The 17,497-nt window shown below is 21.7% G+C and overlaps 6 protein-coding genes across 6 annotated transcripts; 2 read left to right on the forward strand and 4 right to left on the reverse strand.

The window, feature by feature from the left end:
• Window positions 1-576: 576 nt before the first annotated feature.
• Window positions 577-5,123, forward strand: PY17X_0207300 (Niemann-Pick type C1-related protein, putative; the record flags this gene model as incomplete). The annotated part of the gene is made up of 4 exons (XM_022957947.1): window positions 577-4,432; window positions 4,572-4,644; window positions 4,763-4,892; window positions 5,052-5,123. 4 exons carry the CDS (start codon window positions 577-579, stop codon window positions 5,121-5,123), a joined length of 4,131 nt encoding a protein of 1,376 aa, XP_022811354.1.
• A 983-nt stretch (window positions 5,124-6,106) lies between these two features.
• On the reverse strand, window positions 6,107-6,616 carry PY17X_0207400 (ATP synthase-associated protein, putative; the record flags this gene model as incomplete). Its single annotated transcript, XM_722163.2, has 1 exon — window positions 6,107-6,616. The coding sequence occupies one exon, from the start codon at window positions 6,614-6,616 to the stop codon at window positions 6,107-6,109; it is 510 nt and encodes a 169-aa protein (XP_727256.2).
• Window positions 6,617-7,822: 1,206 nt separating this feature from the next.
• PY17X_0207500 (endonuclease/exonuclease/phosphatase) lies at window positions 7,823-9,983 on the reverse strand (the record flags this gene model as incomplete). The annotated part of the gene is made up of 10 exons (XM_722162.1): window positions 7,823-7,898; window positions 8,014-8,132; window positions 8,268-8,345; window positions 8,464-8,509; window positions 8,595-8,644; window positions 8,738-8,920; window positions 9,082-9,153; window positions 9,251-9,344; window positions 9,516-9,640; window positions 9,810-9,983. The coding sequence occupies 10 exons, from the start codon at window positions 9,981-9,983 to the stop codon at window positions 7,823-7,825; spliced, it is 1,017 nt and encodes a 338-aa protein (XP_727255.1).
• Window positions 9,984-10,452: 469 nt separating this feature from the next.
• PY17X_0207600 (conserved protein, unknown function) lies at window positions 10,453-11,928 on the forward strand (the record flags this gene model as incomplete). The annotated part of the gene is made up of 1 exon (XM_022957949.1): window positions 10,453-11,928. One exon carries the CDS (start codon window positions 10,453-10,455, stop codon window positions 11,926-11,928), a length of 1,476 nt encoding a protein of 491 aa, XP_022811355.1.
• A 251-nt stretch (window positions 11,929-12,179) lies between these two features.
• On the reverse strand, window positions 12,180-13,602 carry PY17X_0207700 (centrin-1, putative; the record flags this gene model as incomplete). Its single annotated transcript, XM_022957950.1, has 6 exons — window positions 12,180-12,266; window positions 12,545-12,604; window positions 12,698-12,778; window positions 12,879-12,965; window positions 13,205-13,272; window positions 13,479-13,602. The coding sequence occupies 6 exons, from the start codon at window positions 13,600-13,602 to the stop codon at window positions 12,180-12,182; spliced, it is 507 nt and encodes a 168-aa protein (XP_022811356.1).
• A 1,153-nt stretch (window positions 13,603-14,755) lies between these two features.
• Window positions 14,756-16,864, reverse strand: PY17X_0207800 (2-C-methyl-D-erythritol 4-phosphate cytidylyltransferase, putative; the record flags this gene model as incomplete). Its single annotated transcript, XM_022957951.1, has 1 exon — window positions 14,756-16,864. The coding sequence occupies one exon, from the start codon at window positions 16,862-16,864 to the stop codon at window positions 14,756-14,758; it is 2,109 nt and encodes a 702-aa protein (XP_022811357.1).
• Between the last annotated feature and the right edge of the window lie 633 nt (window positions 16,865-17,497).

The raw sequence follows: 17,497 nt of genomic DNA on the forward strand, positions 1-17,497 counted from the left end.
ATATATATCTTTGCGTACATCGCAATACGTAAGTGTTTTAGAAGGATGATAAATAATTTGTATAATTATTATTTTATTTAGCACATTTGTTTATTTGTGTTAGACTATACTACATTTGTTTATATATGCACAATTTTATTTTGTATATTTAAGAAAGATAAAAAGATATAAATATTTTGTTTTTATTCGTTTTTTTAAAATTATTTTGTCTATTTATTCGTTTTTATTACTTCTTTTGAATTAATTATGAGAACCGCATTATGTTTGGCTTCTTGAATTATATGATTTTTACAAATGTATAAATATGATGCTATATATTTTTAATTTGTTTTTAACACATTTTCATAAATAAATAAATAAGAAGAAGCGTATGCATCATATGTATGGCATATTTGTTGGTATATAATTAGATGTATTCACTAAGGAAACAAAAAAAAAAAAAAAAAAATTTAGATTTCTAAAATATATAAATAAACATATGCCATCACATGATAAGATCTAAAGAATTTTAAAGCATATGTTTTAATAATATTCCTTTCTTTTTAATTAATATTTTATGGAAAGGTGTAGAAAAAAATGTTTTTCAGAAAAATAGGAGAATTTATCAGTAAAATAAAACATTATTCACTAAACACATTTTCAAATTGCTTATATAAATATGCGGGTTTTGTATATGATAGACCATATACGATAATATTTTTTAGTTTGCTTGGATGTGGATTATTATCTACAGGGTTTTATTATAAAGAAAATGAAAAGGATGTATTTAAATTATATTCTATAGCAAATGCTTACACATATGATAATGGTAAAATGATAAATGATTTTTTTCATAGAAATAGGAATGCAATTATTTTAGTAGAATCTAATTTTAATTTGTTACAAGAACACATTTTAACTGAATTAAAAAAATTTGAAGATAACATTTTTGATATACAAGTAGATTGTTCTGAAATTCTTGAATGTAAAATAGATGATAATATAGATGTTGAGCAAACCGAAGTTGCAAAAAAAGTGTTTGACAAATTTAATAAAAATATAGATCCTAATGCTAATTACGATTGGAAACCAAGTTTATCTTCTTTAAATTTAAAATTTTCTTTAAATAATTTGTTGCCTTTTAAAAAAAAAAAAAAAAATAATACAGATGCAGGTTCAGGTTCAGATGCAGGTACAGATACAGATACAGATGCAGATACAAATGATGATGATTACGATGACGATGATGATTATGACGAAGATGATGAAGAAGATGAAGAAGAAAATAATATTAATGAAGATGTAGAATATACCGATTTAAGAACAAAATTAAAAAATGGTATAGATTTTTTATATGACAAAATAGGAATATTAAAAAAATTATTTACTTCACATAAAGGAAAAAAAAAAATAATAATTCCACAAGAAGAAAAAGTAGCACCAACTTTTGAAGAATTTGAAAATGATGTATTTTATCCTCCATATTATATACCCCCATTATTAGTAAAAAATGATAGATGTATATTAAAAAATGTTTTTAAAGATAAAAAATTAGATGTAAATTTAAGAACTGCAAGTGAATCAGTAAAAAAAGAAATAAAATTTAAATTAAATGATCTTTGTCAAAAAAAATATGGACAATGTGAAAAAAGTTCAATATTTTTGTATTATGAGAATGGAAATGCAAAAATTGGTGATCCAATAAAAGTTGATAATTTAAATTTTTATGTAAATAGAAAATCATATAAAGGTATGGTTTTAAAATCAATATTAGGAAACCCTAAATATACACAAAATGGATCTAATTATGTTATAAATTATACAAATTCTTTAGTAACTATATTAAATTTACATAATTCACATACATATGAACCATATGTTTTAGCTTTTGAAAAAAAATTAATTGATTATGTTCGAAATTATAATATTAATCATGTAATAAATAATGATGAAGAAACAAATGATGGTAATCCAGGATATGTTCGTTTTCATGTTTTTGCTGAACGAAGTTTTGAAGATGAAGTTGATAGAATATCTAAATTAGATAAATTAACAATGTTATTATTTTTAATTGGTATCTTTTTTATTTTTATTTATGTTTTATTTAATAATGTTACTTCTGTTTTGTATAGAAGTAAACCTCTTTGTGCTATTGTTGGAATATTTTGTGGATTTTTAGGATATTTGGCGGGTTCAGGGTTTTTATTTTTTATAGGAGTTAAAGCTGTACCACCTGCAGAAACTGTTCCTTTTTTAGTTATAGGAGTATGTGTCGATGATGTATTTGTGATTATTAATTCATATTCTTTATTATTTATGATTAAAGATGATAGAAAAAGGATTCAGATGTGTTTAAGAGATAGTGCAGTAGCAATTACAGTAACAACCTTAACTAATGTTATTGCTTTTTTAATTAGTGCAGTGTCTCCATTTTATGCTATTTATAGTTTTTCCTTATTTACTACAAGTGCATTATTTTTCAGTTATATTTTGGTTATTACCATTTTAGTTAGTATATTATGTATAGAAGCACGTTTAGAAAAAGAAAAAAAAAATATATTTTCACCAATTATTAGTTTAGTATCTTCTTGTTTTTGTAAAGATTCACGAAATAAAATAAATAATTCAGTATCTAATAATAATGAATTGTCATTAGATATATTAACTGAAGAAGAACAAGAAAAAGCATGTGCTGAATATGAAAGTCTTTCAATTTATCAATGGATTCATAATTTATATCTTTTTGAAGAATCTATTAATAATAAGAAAAATAAACCTTCTTCTAAATCAAAGAATAAAGATGATCAGTGCACTATCGTGGATGTCGCTCCTGGGGGTCGAGATCTTAAAGGGTGCAAACAAACTTCAAAACATCGAGGAAATTATAAAGATACTTCAAAATGTATTACAAATTCTGATAATAATTCGAAGAAAAATACACAAGGTTCTACATCTAAAGTTTATCCTTCAAATCCTAATCAAAACAAACAAAAACCTGAACATGATAAGTCAAATATTTATTCTCATTATAATATAAAAGGTGATATTAATATAAGAGATAATAATATTAATGCATCTGTTGGAGATGGTCATATAGAATCAAGTGGAAGAACAATAGAAGATGATAATACAAAAATAAATAACAATTATCCATCACAAAATGATTTAGAAAAGGATTTAAGAAGTATTGAAGTAAATTCAAGTAGCTCTGTGTTACAAATATCAAACGACATTTCATCATCTTGTTTAAATAATAGTAATGCAACTCAGAATTTTAAAGATGATGAAAATGATTGTTCAAAGAGTGGACATAATAAAGATGTATATAACAATAATGAAGAAGGGAATCGAAATAAAACAAAAGATTGTGAAAATAAAAAAATATATATGTTAAGTTCTCATGATAATGTATTATTTTATAAATATATATATAAAGAGCCAAAAGGAAATATCGGAAAATGTTTTCGCAAACTTATCAAAAATTATTATATACCATTTTTATCATCTAGAATAGGAAAAACAATAGTATATTTATTATTTACATTTATTATTATCTTATCAATTTATGGTTGTACATTTATTAAAAAAGGAATAAGATATGTTAAAGCATTCCCATCAGATTCATATATTCGAATGTTTATTGAACAAAGAGCGATACATTTTCCAAATCTTGGAGATGTAATTGAAGTGTATTATTTTGATAAGAATTTTATAAATAAGTATCGAAAATTACGTAAACAATATTTTAATGATGATATATCAAATTCTTATTTATCTTTTTCATTTTCAAATAATGTGGATGAGGATGAAGAAGAAGAAGAAGAACCTTTAGATGTTGAACCCGCAAATACAAATATAAAATGGGAAAAAACTGCAATTCATGAAAAATTAAAACAAGTTCATGAAAAATTGGATAAACAAGATTTCATAGCGGGTATATCAAATGGGTTTAACTTTTTTGTAAATAATAATAGCAAACAATTGGAAAATGAAGATCCTGAGGTATTCTATAATACTTTTGTTAATTGGGTTAAATATGATTATACAGGAAATATGTTTAAAGATGATTTTATATTTTTAAATAAAAAATTAGTAGCATGGAGATTTAAATATGTACAAAAAAATACAGATGATTCAGAATATTCATCTTTGTGGCTAAAAAAATGTAACGAAATTGCAAAAATTGAAGATGAAAATATACAATTACTTTGTTTTCATATAAGTTCTATCTTTTATGAAACCGACGAAATAATTATGGATATAACTCTCAAAACTATGGGAATAACTATTTTTACTATATTATTTGTAACTGCATATATTGTTGAAGGTTTTAGTTCATGTTTTATCATAGCCTTGATTATATTACTTATTGATTTATCCATTTTTGGATTCATGTGTTTGTGCGGAATAACAGTTAATATTATTTCCATGGTTATTCTTGTCCTTTCAATTGGTGAGTTTAAATCTGGTTGTACATGCCCCCTAACGTTTTACCTTTTTTTTACACTTTTTTTTACACTTTTTTTTACACTTTTTTTTACACTTTTTTTTACCTTTTTTTTTTACAAAAATATTTTGCTTTTTCTGTTCAGGTTTTTCTATCGATCATACGTCGCACATTGTGCAGGCGTTTACGCACAGTGTCGGAAGAACTCGGAATGAAAAGTAATAATTTTTACGAAACCTGAAATGCGAAAATAAAGCGTTGCCATATATCTTGTCTTGTCTTGCCTCATCTTATCTTGTCTTGCTTCATTTTTTCATGGCCATTTTCGTTTCTCAGGATGAAGGAAAGTTTGTATTTGATGATGGGACCTGTTTTACACAGCGGTTTATCAACTTGGTGTATTATAAGTACATTGTTTTTTTCAAACAAAGATTTTACTGTCATATTCTTTCAAACACTATCTTTGGTAAGTGCAGAAAAAGAGAGACGCTTCAAATGTTTGGCATACATATGTTACCATTTTGAAAAAAAATGTCTTATGTGGGAATAAATATTATATTTCCCCCTTTTCCTTTATGTTCTCTTCTCATTTCTCATTCATTTCTCATTTTTTTTACATTTGTAGGTTTTATTTTTTTCAGTAATATATTCTTCCATGTTTTTACCAGTTCTTCTTTCAAGCATTGGCCCATTATAGATCTTTTAAAAAATATATAATTTTTTTTTCTTTTTAATCATATATTTTATATACGAATTTAATTTATTCATATATAAAAACAAATATTCTTATGAAAAATTAAGATTATGATTTATTTATAATTACTTTTTTTTTTTTTTTTTTTTAAACTCACCTTTTATTGATTAATTCATTTTTGTTGAGATTATTCTTTTAAAATTTACTTTCATTCCTAAAAATTTATACATAAATAAATCACATAAATAAATGTACATATCTCTTTTTAGGTTTATAATGTTAATAATTCTATCTATATATTCGAAAAAATACAATGTTATTTACTTTTTTATTTATCTCATTTGGTTATATATCTTTTTAACTATTATCATTCTATAAGTTTGCACATAATTTATAAAATTGTTACATATAATACAGTTATAAATATATGTGTGTGTGTGCAAAATATTTTAAAAAAAAATACATATATATATATATCATAAAAATTAAAAGGTATTTAAAAAAATATATATTACTATATTCTTAGTAATAAGTGTGTGTATATATATACACTTAATATATAAAATATGATTTACAAAATATTATGTTTTGTTTTACTTTATTTATGGAATAGCCATTTTTAAATTTAATGGATATACGCAATATATATCTAAAAAATCAGCTAGCTAATTATGGAAAAAAAAAAAAAAAAAAAAAAAAAAATAAAAAAAAATAATATAAAATAATATAAAATAATATAATATAATGGTAGAACAGTGCTGATTGTAGACAATCACAACTATACAGTTTTGTTATTATATATGATATTTTGATAAGATAAAAATATCCCCATGGTTAGTGGCGAAGTTTGTTCATTGTTTTAATAAAATAAAAAAATGTAAAAATAAAATAAAGTTAAATATAAAAATAAAGTAAAGTTAAATATAAAAATAAAGTTAAATATAAAAATAAAGTTAAATATAAAAATAAAGTTAAATATATAACTTTTAAACAAACTGAGCATGCTCATCCTCCCAAATAATTATTTTGGGGTCTCTTTTACAAAAAGCTCTAACTGCTAAAGCTAAGTTATCATTATCATCCATCATTCTTCCTTTACATCCAAGTTTAATATTTTTAGGAATATTTTCTTCATTTTTATAAATAATTTTTTTTGCGTCTTGAACAGTTATATCATCATTTAAATAAAATTTTGTACCATTAACCCATTTTTGATTATTTACTAATTTTTTTGTATAATTCATATATTTATCAATATAATTATCATTATTATTATTATCATCATTTATACGAGGATATAATTTTTCATCATTGATATAAAAAAAATATCCCAATTTTGTATCTGCTCTATATCTAGTTGACCATATAACTCCAGGAAATAATATTAACATGACATATTTTATATGACTTTGTGCATAATAAAATGAATGGTATAATTTCTTAAATCTATAATTAACATCACGGAAAATACTACTCCAAATATATCTCCTGTACATTTTGGTTTAAACTTATGTGTGTCTTGTAAATAAGTGTGAAATATTATGTATGTTTTGTATACTAAAATTATTTGTTGTTTTATAAAAATCTGTTATATTTTTTTTCTTTGTTAAAGATTATTTTGTTAATACGATATTATATATATCGTATAAATGTTCAATTTCCTTGCCAGTATTTTGTGGTACTTTTCCTAGGCAAACCTATTAATTTTACTAAAACCTTTTGTTATTAAAAAGCATATTTTCTTTCATGTTTTAAATATTCACACTATTTTATTACTACGCACACATATATATAATATGTATATACAAATTTATGTTTTAATTATTTTTATATCTTCTAAAAAAAATTTTTAATAAATAAAATAAACTAATATGCTTATCTTTCCTTTTGGCAAAAATTGTGTTAATTAATAGTAGGGAAAAAATACTATTATTTTATTCCTCTTTTTATTAATTGCCTTTATATTATTTTTATACTATATAGCCAATATTATAAATATATATTTTTTTAATTAAAAATATAGTGTGCATATATTAAAACATATGAATAATCTTTATGTACAATATATAGGGAAATGAACATATCATAGCATTTTCGCCTTTTGCTATTTTGTTAAAGTTGCTTATTATTTTTTATTTCACATTGCAATTATCTTAAACATGGATAATTTTTTTTGATAAAATTTGCATATTATCAAAGTATTTTATTTGAAATTCATTTATTTGGTTAATTTTAGAAAAGTTTGTTTTTATTTTTTACTCAACTAATATGTAACAAAGGGATATGATAATATATTACATATATAATACCCAATTTAAAAGAATATAACAAATAATATAAAAATGATAAAACAAATTTATGTAATTATTTAATAGTTTCAAAATATTCAAAAAAATAAAATAATAAAACATGTTGTAGATGATATTTTATGTCATTTATTTTTAATAACAATATCTGTGTGATATTTCTTATTATATGGGGAAAATAAAATAAAAAATTGTGGGGGAAATAAAATAAAAAATTATGGGGAAAATAAATAATGGCGTAATGGTAACATAAAAATTGTTAAGACAATTATTAATTTAAAAATTAGATATGGTATTTCTTTTAATAAATTTATATACACACATGTGAATAAATTGTATAATATTAGCAATTATTTATATTTTATTTCTCTCTTTTTTGTAATATTTTGACAAAATTTAAACAATAAATATATCTGATATTAGTAGAGCATGATCTGACGGGTATTTTGGTGTTGGCAAACTTTCGATATGCCTGTTAAGAAATAAAAAATAAAGTATGTATAAAGTTGTACACATCCATATAAAATATAATATTATAATATATTATAATATACTTATTATTTGTGATTTATTATTTATCTACTTACTCTATGTCGTTTGGAACAATTTGAGCAGATAAAGGAACGAGGCCTTTATAGAAAATATAGTCAATGCATCCGCTAAACGATTTAGTTTTGTTTGTAAAAAGAGGTTCCTTTCCATTTAACTAATAATAACAAAGAAAAAAAAATGTCAAATTTTTGTATACATAAAATAATATTTTCCTATTATTATAGTTTTAATATATATATAGTAACATGGTAAAATAGTGATAATATTTTTAAAAATTGTCGATTTTTACATCATTGAAAATGCTTTTAAACGGGTCTACAACTAAATCGGGATATATTTCCAATTTTGTATTTTTTCGTAGCACAGCCTAATAATTAAAAATATGTTGTATATAAAATTTGGTGTGCATGTTATTATAAATGTAAAAAATTATAAATGTAAAAAATTATAAATATAAAAAATTATAAATATATATTTTTTTTTACTGGATGATGTTCATGACTTTTCGACAATCTCCCTGTGGTTACCAACCTATATTTTAAAAGAAAAAATATGATCATGTAAAATTTTCACATTTTTATAATATTTAAATTTGTTTTGTTTTATTTCATATTACTCGTATACACCACTGAATATAGAAGGTCCTTTCAAATTTTTGTCTGATTTCTTAAATAGTTGAAAAAAAAAAAAAAAATTTATATAATAATGGTATAGTATATATATACAAAAAAAAAAGTGAACATAATTAAAAGTATGTACCAAAAATGGTGTAGAATTAAAATCACCAACTAATAATAACGGAATAAGTGGAAAATCAGGAAAATTATTTTCAATAAATTCATAAAATTCTTTTATAATTAAATAGGTATGAAATAATTTGATATCAGGATACGAAGGATTCCAATGTATATGACAATTGCATATTCCTATAAATGTGTTGCTCTTTTTTTGAAAAAATTTAATAAAAATATATTAACCGTTAAGGTGATTTATTAACAAGTAAGGTAAATAAGTATACATAAATGTATTATATACATATTTTTTTTATTTTTTTTTATTTTTTTATTTTTTTATTTTTTTATTTTTTTATTTTCTTTTAATACAGCCAATTCGAGTATAATCATAGTGGCAAGACTTTGTCTCTTTTTCAACTCTATTAAAAATGCATCTTGTATCTAGGGTAAGCAGAAATAAGTAAAGTGTGTGTAATATCAAATAAAATAATTTCAACACATTTAAAAAAAATATAAAATATATTTCTCCAATTATTACCTCACACTGGCTTTCTGAGGAATATTTTGCGAAATATTTTTGTACTGATTCATTAAGATCGAAATTTTTTTTGCTTAACAATTTGAAATTTTTTCTAAAAATAAAGAAGAGAAAAATGATTACATTGATATGACTATATTGATATGACTATATTGATATGACTATATTGATATGACTATATTGATATGACTATATTGATATGACTATATTGATATGATTATATTCTCTTTTATAGTTTTTTTTTTTTCGCACTTTTATGTTTTACTTATAAATAATACAGCAGTTGTTACTATTAGCTGACGGTGTAATATAATTTGATGGAAAATCAAAGGCAAAACCAAAATCCCGAAATTTTACATTAATATTATTTATCATAAATGAGTCCACTTCCTGAACATGTTAATAAAATATATAAAATGAACATTTTATTGATTAACATTTTTAATTTATTATTTTATCAGTGTTTATAAAATAAGCAGACTATCAATATATACACTATGTATATGACAACAAAATAGTTGACTAATTTTGTTGTTTTATAATTAAATAAATTTCATACTTGTAAACATATTATATCAAGTGAATTGTTAAGTAAATAATTATAAAGTAAATTTCTACGATCGGTATTATTCACATATTCAAATGAACTGCTTAAAACCCTTTTAGTAGTATTATAGTAAAATTTATTGAAAATATTTAGCGTTCCAACTCTGATTTTATTTCCTCTATACATTTTTTATTTCTCTCAATTGCATATGCATAATATATGCATATATATTTCTATATAATTTTAACCTACATATTATTCATATTTATCTTTTTTGTTTATATATGTTTTTTTCATAATTTTTATTATTTTTTTTTTTCGATATTTTCTCAGCATATACTATACATATTTTTTCCCAATTTTTTTATACCTCTTTATGCACATGTTTACAATTTTGCCAAACCCCATGCTTATATAGTTTGTACATTTTGCCAAACCCCATGCTTATATATTTTGTACATTTTGCCAAACCCCATGCTTATATATTTTGTACATTTTGCCAAACCCCATACTTATATATTTTGTACATTTGCAGTTTTCCATTTTTAGTTTGCCATTTATATGTAACCACATGTAGCCCCATTTATTCATACATGCTTTGAGCTGGCTTTATTTACGTTCCTCTGAAAAAGGAATAATTTGTTTTTTCTACGACATGATATGGTGTAAGGTAAATAATGTAAGAACGTTAAATTGTTTTATTTTTTTTAAAAGATATTATTTGGCTAGTCGCAGAAAAAATGAGCTAAAATGTGGGGGAAATAACAAACTTCAAAATAAAGTGGGGAATAACAAACTTCAAAACAAAGTGGGAAATGTGTGTTATTGGGGAAATAAAAAACGACGAAATGAAATAATAAATATGGGAACCAGTACTTACAAAAAATCTATATTTTATGAAGAAATTATCGAGAAAAAAAATGCCGAAAATAATATGAACATTTTGAAAATAATTAAAGATAGTACAATAGAAAATTTGAGTGTCTATGATTGCACACTTTTTTTAAATTTTCTTATAAAAAATAAAAAAAATAAAGAACTTAAACCTGAAATAAAAAATGTAAATAAAATAAAATTAACATCAACTTTGTATAAAGAGTCTATTGCAAAAATTTTGAAAAATATAATATCTATGGAAACAAAATATATATTATATTTTTTTAATAAATTTTCAGATTTACGAGATATAAATAGTTTAGAATATTTATTTTTTAATATATATAATTATCATTTACACAAATTATCTTTATATCATTTTGTTGAAATATTTTACAACATAGTTATACTTAATTGTACATTTCAAAAAAATAAAGAAAAATTAAATAAATTTATGGAATATATTATTATAAATACAATTAATGAAAATAAAAATATAAAAAATTATGAAAAAAAAATTAAAAATAAAATAAATATACAAATACAATGGGATAGCAAAAAACCAATTCATATCAAATCTTTTAATAAAAAGACTAAAGAAGGAATTGCTACTAACATTCTTAAAAATAAATGTATATCTATTAATGGATACAGTTATATAATAGATGAAAATACAAAGGGAAGATATAAAAGGGATAAAGAAAAACAATCTATTGATATTCCAAAATATAATAAAACTAACAATATGAACGATCTTATACAACCTCAATTTAATTTAAGTTCACTCTCAAATGTTATGATATATAAATTAATATATAGTTTAGCAAAAATAAACATGAACAATAATTTAGTAAAAGAATTATTCATTTTATTAATCCCATATTTAAGATATAGAATTCAAAATAAAAATTATATCTATTCAAGAGAACGCAATGAGATGCTAATAAAAATTATATGGTCTTATGCTTTTTTACATATTAGAGATATTAACCTATTTGTTGATTTTTCTATTTGCATTCAAAAAATTATTTTTGATACAAAATTAGAATATTTAAAAATTGTTAAAAGTATTTATGAGAATTTGTTAATATTCGATGAATTATTATTAGACATGTTAGATGATAGAATTAATGAAATTGAAAAAAATAGTCCTGAACAATTTTCACATCCACGAAAAAAACAGTTTAAAAAAAAAAAAAAAAAAATTGAGATTACCGATGATATTAAATTTAACCCCAAAAAGGGAAGAAAATAACCAACTTATGAATTTTTTTGTATTTTTATAAAATTATAAATGGTTATATAAAAAGAAAAATATGATAAAATATAGTTGTGAATTACAGTATTTAGTATTCAAAAAAAGGAATAAAAACAAGATAATGCAACTTATTTTGAAATATATACATACACATATATATGTATTTGTTAATACATATAAAAATCACAAGTATTGAGTTTTTCAATGATAAAGATATGACAGTTACATAAAAAAAAAAAATTCTAATTTTAAAATAAATTTGTTTTCTTCATAATTCTCATAAATTCTTCTTCGTTTATTTCCCCATCTCCATCTCGATCTGCTTCATCAATCATCTATTAGAACAAATGAAAAAGTAAAAATAAAATATGTACATAAAAAATTAAAGGCAATATTTTCAAAAACAATACCAGTTGTGTGTGTATATATATTATGTGTGCATGCCGCATATTTTCAAATAGGTATTGGAAAAATAAAAAAAAATATGAACAAGTCAGGCAAATTTATTCGACTTGCACAAAGTATTACAACTATACATATATATCTTATGATTTGAAAATTTTTGATATGTAATAGAAAACAGTGACTATTAATGCATAATTTATTCACATACTTCTTGGATTTCCTCGTCAGTTATATTTTCGCCGAGCTCCTTGGCAACCCGCTTTAAGTTCTAAAAATAAACAAAAATAAATAGCCACAAATAAAAAATAGCTAAAATGGAGCTAGCTAAAATAATTTTTTTTTTTTTTTATGTGAAAATTACTTTGAAGGATATCTTTCCAGTTTCATCATCATCAAACAATCTAAAGGCTTTCAATATTTCTTCCTTTGGATCTCTTTCACTCTAGAAATGGAATAAAATAAATAATAAATTCGGTGAAGAAAAAAAAAAAAAAAAGAGCAACCATAATATTCAAAATTTTTTTTTAATGTATAATAATTACCATTTTTATTGTCATTATATCCAAGAAATCATTGAAATCTATAGTACCTGATCCGTCTTTATCAACATCAGATATTATTTTTCGTATCTTTTAAAAAAAAAAAAAAAAAGACAAAGAGGATGAATAATATGTATAACTATGGTTTTATAGTTAAAAATGGATTTGATTTTGTTTTATTTTTTCACTAATTATATGGTATTTTTTTATTTAGTTTGTAAATTAAATATATTTTCATATTTGATTGGTATTTTTTTTTCAAACATATTTATTGTTAATTTAACTTGTTTATACATGCACATAATTGTTATTTCTTTTTATTTTATTACATCTTCCTTTTTTGGCTCGAAACCCAAGGCTCTCATAGCCACTTTTAATTCTTTTGCATCAATTCTGCCTATATGCCGATTAAATCAATAGGAAATAAAAAGGGGAAAAACAAACAATTATAAAATTATTATATTATATTTAAATGTGTAACATTTTATTTCCCCAGGTGTAATATCAAACAAAGATATGTTCTTACTCCATATATTTTATACATTACACACTATTTTTTTTTGGGTATTTTTTTGGTATTTTTTTATTTTTTTTGGTAATTACCAGTTCCATTTGTGTCAAAAAGGTCAAAGGCTTCTTTTATTTCTAACTTTTGTTCATCATTTAATTCATTTCTTTTATTGCGATTATTTGCGCTTCTTATCATATTTTGATTTTTTCTATTCATTTTAATTAATCTCAATTAAAATACGCATTAATATATTTGTGATATGATAATATGGTGGTGACTTTATTTTAACAATTTTATAAAAGGAAAATATTTTTACCGAAATTCGTATTTAATTTTTTTTGAAAGGAATAATTAAAAAAAATGAATTTTGTCATATATTATTTTTATTCTCATCTACTTATTGTGTCAAGGTATAAGTATTGTTTTATTATAATTGTACAAAAGTGTGTAAATAATTTCTTTTTCGGATCCACCTCGAAAAGATTGTTATAATCGTAATACGTCGTAATACTGCATACATATATAATACTACATACATAAGATATACCTTTTTTCAACACCTCACCATTTCAATAATTAAAAAAATAATTAAACAATAATTAAAACAATAATTTTTATGCGATGTTTTTTGTGATATTCTTATGCGATATTCTTATGCGATATTTTTTTATTCAAAATAAGAGGAAATTGGAAAAATAATATTCCTTTTATTGCTAATACTATTTTACATTAGCGCTTGTTAAATGTCAAGCCAAATTAAATCGAAGATATCACTTTTTAAAATATAACTTAAAAAAAAAATTATGTCTTTTGGAGAATTTAACAAAAAAAATTAGGGATAAAAAATAAGGATATAAAATAAGGATAAAAAATAAGGATAAAAAATAAGGATAAAAAGTAAGGATAAAAAATAAAGATAAAAAATACAATTATACGATTAAATATAAGCGTGCAAATAAATATGCACATTTCATGTGTTTGTAATGAATATATAATATTTAAAGAAAATAATAAACAAATGAAATTTGCTATTTAAGAAATATATATTTATCGGTAGGTAAATAAACATTTATTAAATAAAACTGATATATGAAAATATTATTGTGTAAAAAAAAAAAAAAAAAAAAAAAAAAATTACCATAAATAGACAAAGAAATGGTTTGAAATGTATATCATATATTTTTTTTTTTTGCAAAATATTCTTGAAATAGTAGAGAATTATAAATAATAAAAATATGTTTATATTGATATGAATTATGTATACATATAAATGGCTAGTCATTGAGGGATAGTTTATTTCGTATGTAAATATGCAGATTGGCTTATTCAAAATGGCCAAAGTTGGTATTATTACGCTCCATTTTTAGCTTCAAATCTGGCGCAGTGCGTCGTTAGAGAGATGCCTATAGTAAAAACGTTGATAGAGAATTTTTTGTTTTTTATTTAGAGAATTATAAAAAAAGAAATTGTTAAATTGGTTTGTTAATATATAGCTCGAATCAGAATTGATATATTCGTCTTTAAATAAACTGCGATAAATATCATTGCTTGCATTATTATTATAAATATATTTCATAAAAAAAACAGATTGAAAAACATCTGTAGGATTTGTTATTTTAAAATTTGGAAATGTTGCTTGCAATATTGTGATTTTATTTTTAGTAAAATATTGAACTATAGAAGATGTATCTGTAAATTGTGATGTATTTTTTAATTGCTTATTTTTGTTAACTGATTTATTACTATTTGTAGTTATATAATTTGAAGGAGATATAAAATATTGTAAAATGTTTAATAAGGTTTTGCTTTCAAATATTTGTGGGGTTTGAGCCTGAAATATTATTTTTCGATCTATATTTTTTTTTATTGATGTATATTCATCTTTTTCTTTTTTATTATTTTTTAATAATTTTATGGTATCTGTTGCTTTTGTTCCTAAAATAACATTTTTTCCTAAACTTGATTGATACACTAAATTAAAAAAATCAAATTCTGAAAGAAAGGGGCGGGCTCCATCATGAATTAATATGTCCGTAATATATTTTTTTTTTTTTTTTTTTTTACCAAGGCTTTCATCTTCAACATTTTTATAATTTGCATCTCCATCATTTTCATCTTCACCATTCCCATTCCCATCTTGATCATTTTTTTTTTTTTTTTTTTTCAATTTGTCTCCCTTAAGTGAACAGTTATAACCGAATTCGATATTAAACTTCGAATTTAAATGAGGATTATTTTTCCAATAATTTTCTAAAACATTATAAATATATTCTTGATTATTTTCATATATATTTAAAAATTTAAGAGCATTTAAAAAAGAGTCTATTCGTTCATTTCCACTATCTACAATGGTTATTAGTTTATATCTATTTGTATCAATGTCTTTTGGTTTTATTTTATATTTTTTTTTATTAACATTTTTTTCTTTTAAATTATTTAATATTTCTTCCATATCAAAAATACACTTGTTTTTTTCATTATCATATATTATATATTTATTTTCTTTTATATAATTCAAAATATGTGCTTCATTCTGTTCAGTTTGCACTTCATTCTGTTCAGTTAGCACTTCATTCTGTTCAGTTTGCACTTCATTCTGTTCAGTTAGCACTTCATTCTGTTCAGTTTGCACTTCATTATGTTCAGTTAGCACTTCATTTTGTTCATCTTTTATTTTATCCAAATTTAAAGAGATATTGGGATCTTGGCCATGCTCAGTATTTATTTCCGTTAAATTATTTTTCTTTTCTAATATATGATCATTAATTGTTTTAAGAAAATTATTTTTAATTTTTTTTTTTAATAATAAAGAATTATATTTATTAATACTTTTAATGACATGTGGAAAAAATGTTGAATCACAAACTAAACTTATTGATTTTATGTAATTGCATTTTATAAATAAATTAAATGAATATATAAAAAGAGGAATATTGTCTAAATGTAAAAATTGCTTTCTTGATGCTAATTTAGTTCTTTTTCCAATTCCACCACATAAAAATATAGAATGTATATTTTTTTTATTTATATTTTTTTCATATTTTTTTATTTTGTCTAAATTATTAACGTTAATATATTCTTCATTTTTTTCATCATTATAAATAGATTTTATACAACATCTTTTATTAGTATCATTTGTAGATTTAATAAAATAATTTAACAAAGGAAAAATAATATTTTTTTGAGAAATATTTTCATCCTTTTTATTTGATTTAAAATTAGTATAAATAAATTGGAATTTTTTTTTTTTTTTTTCTTCCTTTTTTTTACACAATTTATTGTCCTTAATATTATTCTGTGTGCAAACAAATTTCCCATTCCGATATAAAGGTCTATCATCTAAATTAATTCCTTTTTGTTTTATTATTTTATCTTTTTGAAAATTATATATCTTTAAAGAGTATACAAAATAATAACATCCTTTAAATATGTAGTAATTAAAAAATATGTAACTCAAAACTCCCCAAATAATATTCATGTTCTGTATTTATTATTAAATTAGGAAATGTATTAACATGTTTTTTTTTTTTTTTTTTTTTTTTTTTTTTTTTTTTTATGCCCAATTTTGAGTATTATAAATCATACACATATACATAGTAACACCAAGTGAAAGATAAAACAAAAAATAAACAAATATAAAGAATACAAAATATCAAAAAGTGTGTGAAAAAAACAAAAAAACCTTTTATATATTCATTTGTATAGGGAATATAATAACAGTTTTAAAACCAAATGAGAGTATAGCCATTATTGCTACATCCTAACCCCATAGTCATACATATATAACTTTCATTTATTTTATTTTTCTTTCTATATATGCAATAATATATTCTACTTTTAATTTCACAAAAAAAAAATGTTCCATTTTGTTTATTTATGATCTTTCCACTCTTCCTTTCTCTCTATTTCTTTCTATATATATATGTATGTATATATGTATGCATGTATATAATTTTATAGTGCATACATTGGTAATAACTATATTACATGAACTTGTAGCTATATAGCTTTTTTTTTTTTTTTATAATTATTTGTAGAAATGTGATTATATAATTCAACAAAAAGGAGTAAATAAAAGTGAAAAAAATCATAAAATAAAAATAAAAATAAT

The sequence above is a fragment of the Plasmodium yoelii genome (assembly GCF_900002385.2).
Source record: "Plasmodium yoelii strain 17X genome assembly, chromosome: 2".
Classification (NCBI taxonomy): domain Eukaryota; phylum Apicomplexa; class Aconoidasida; order Haemosporida; family Plasmodiidae; genus Plasmodium; species Plasmodium yoelii.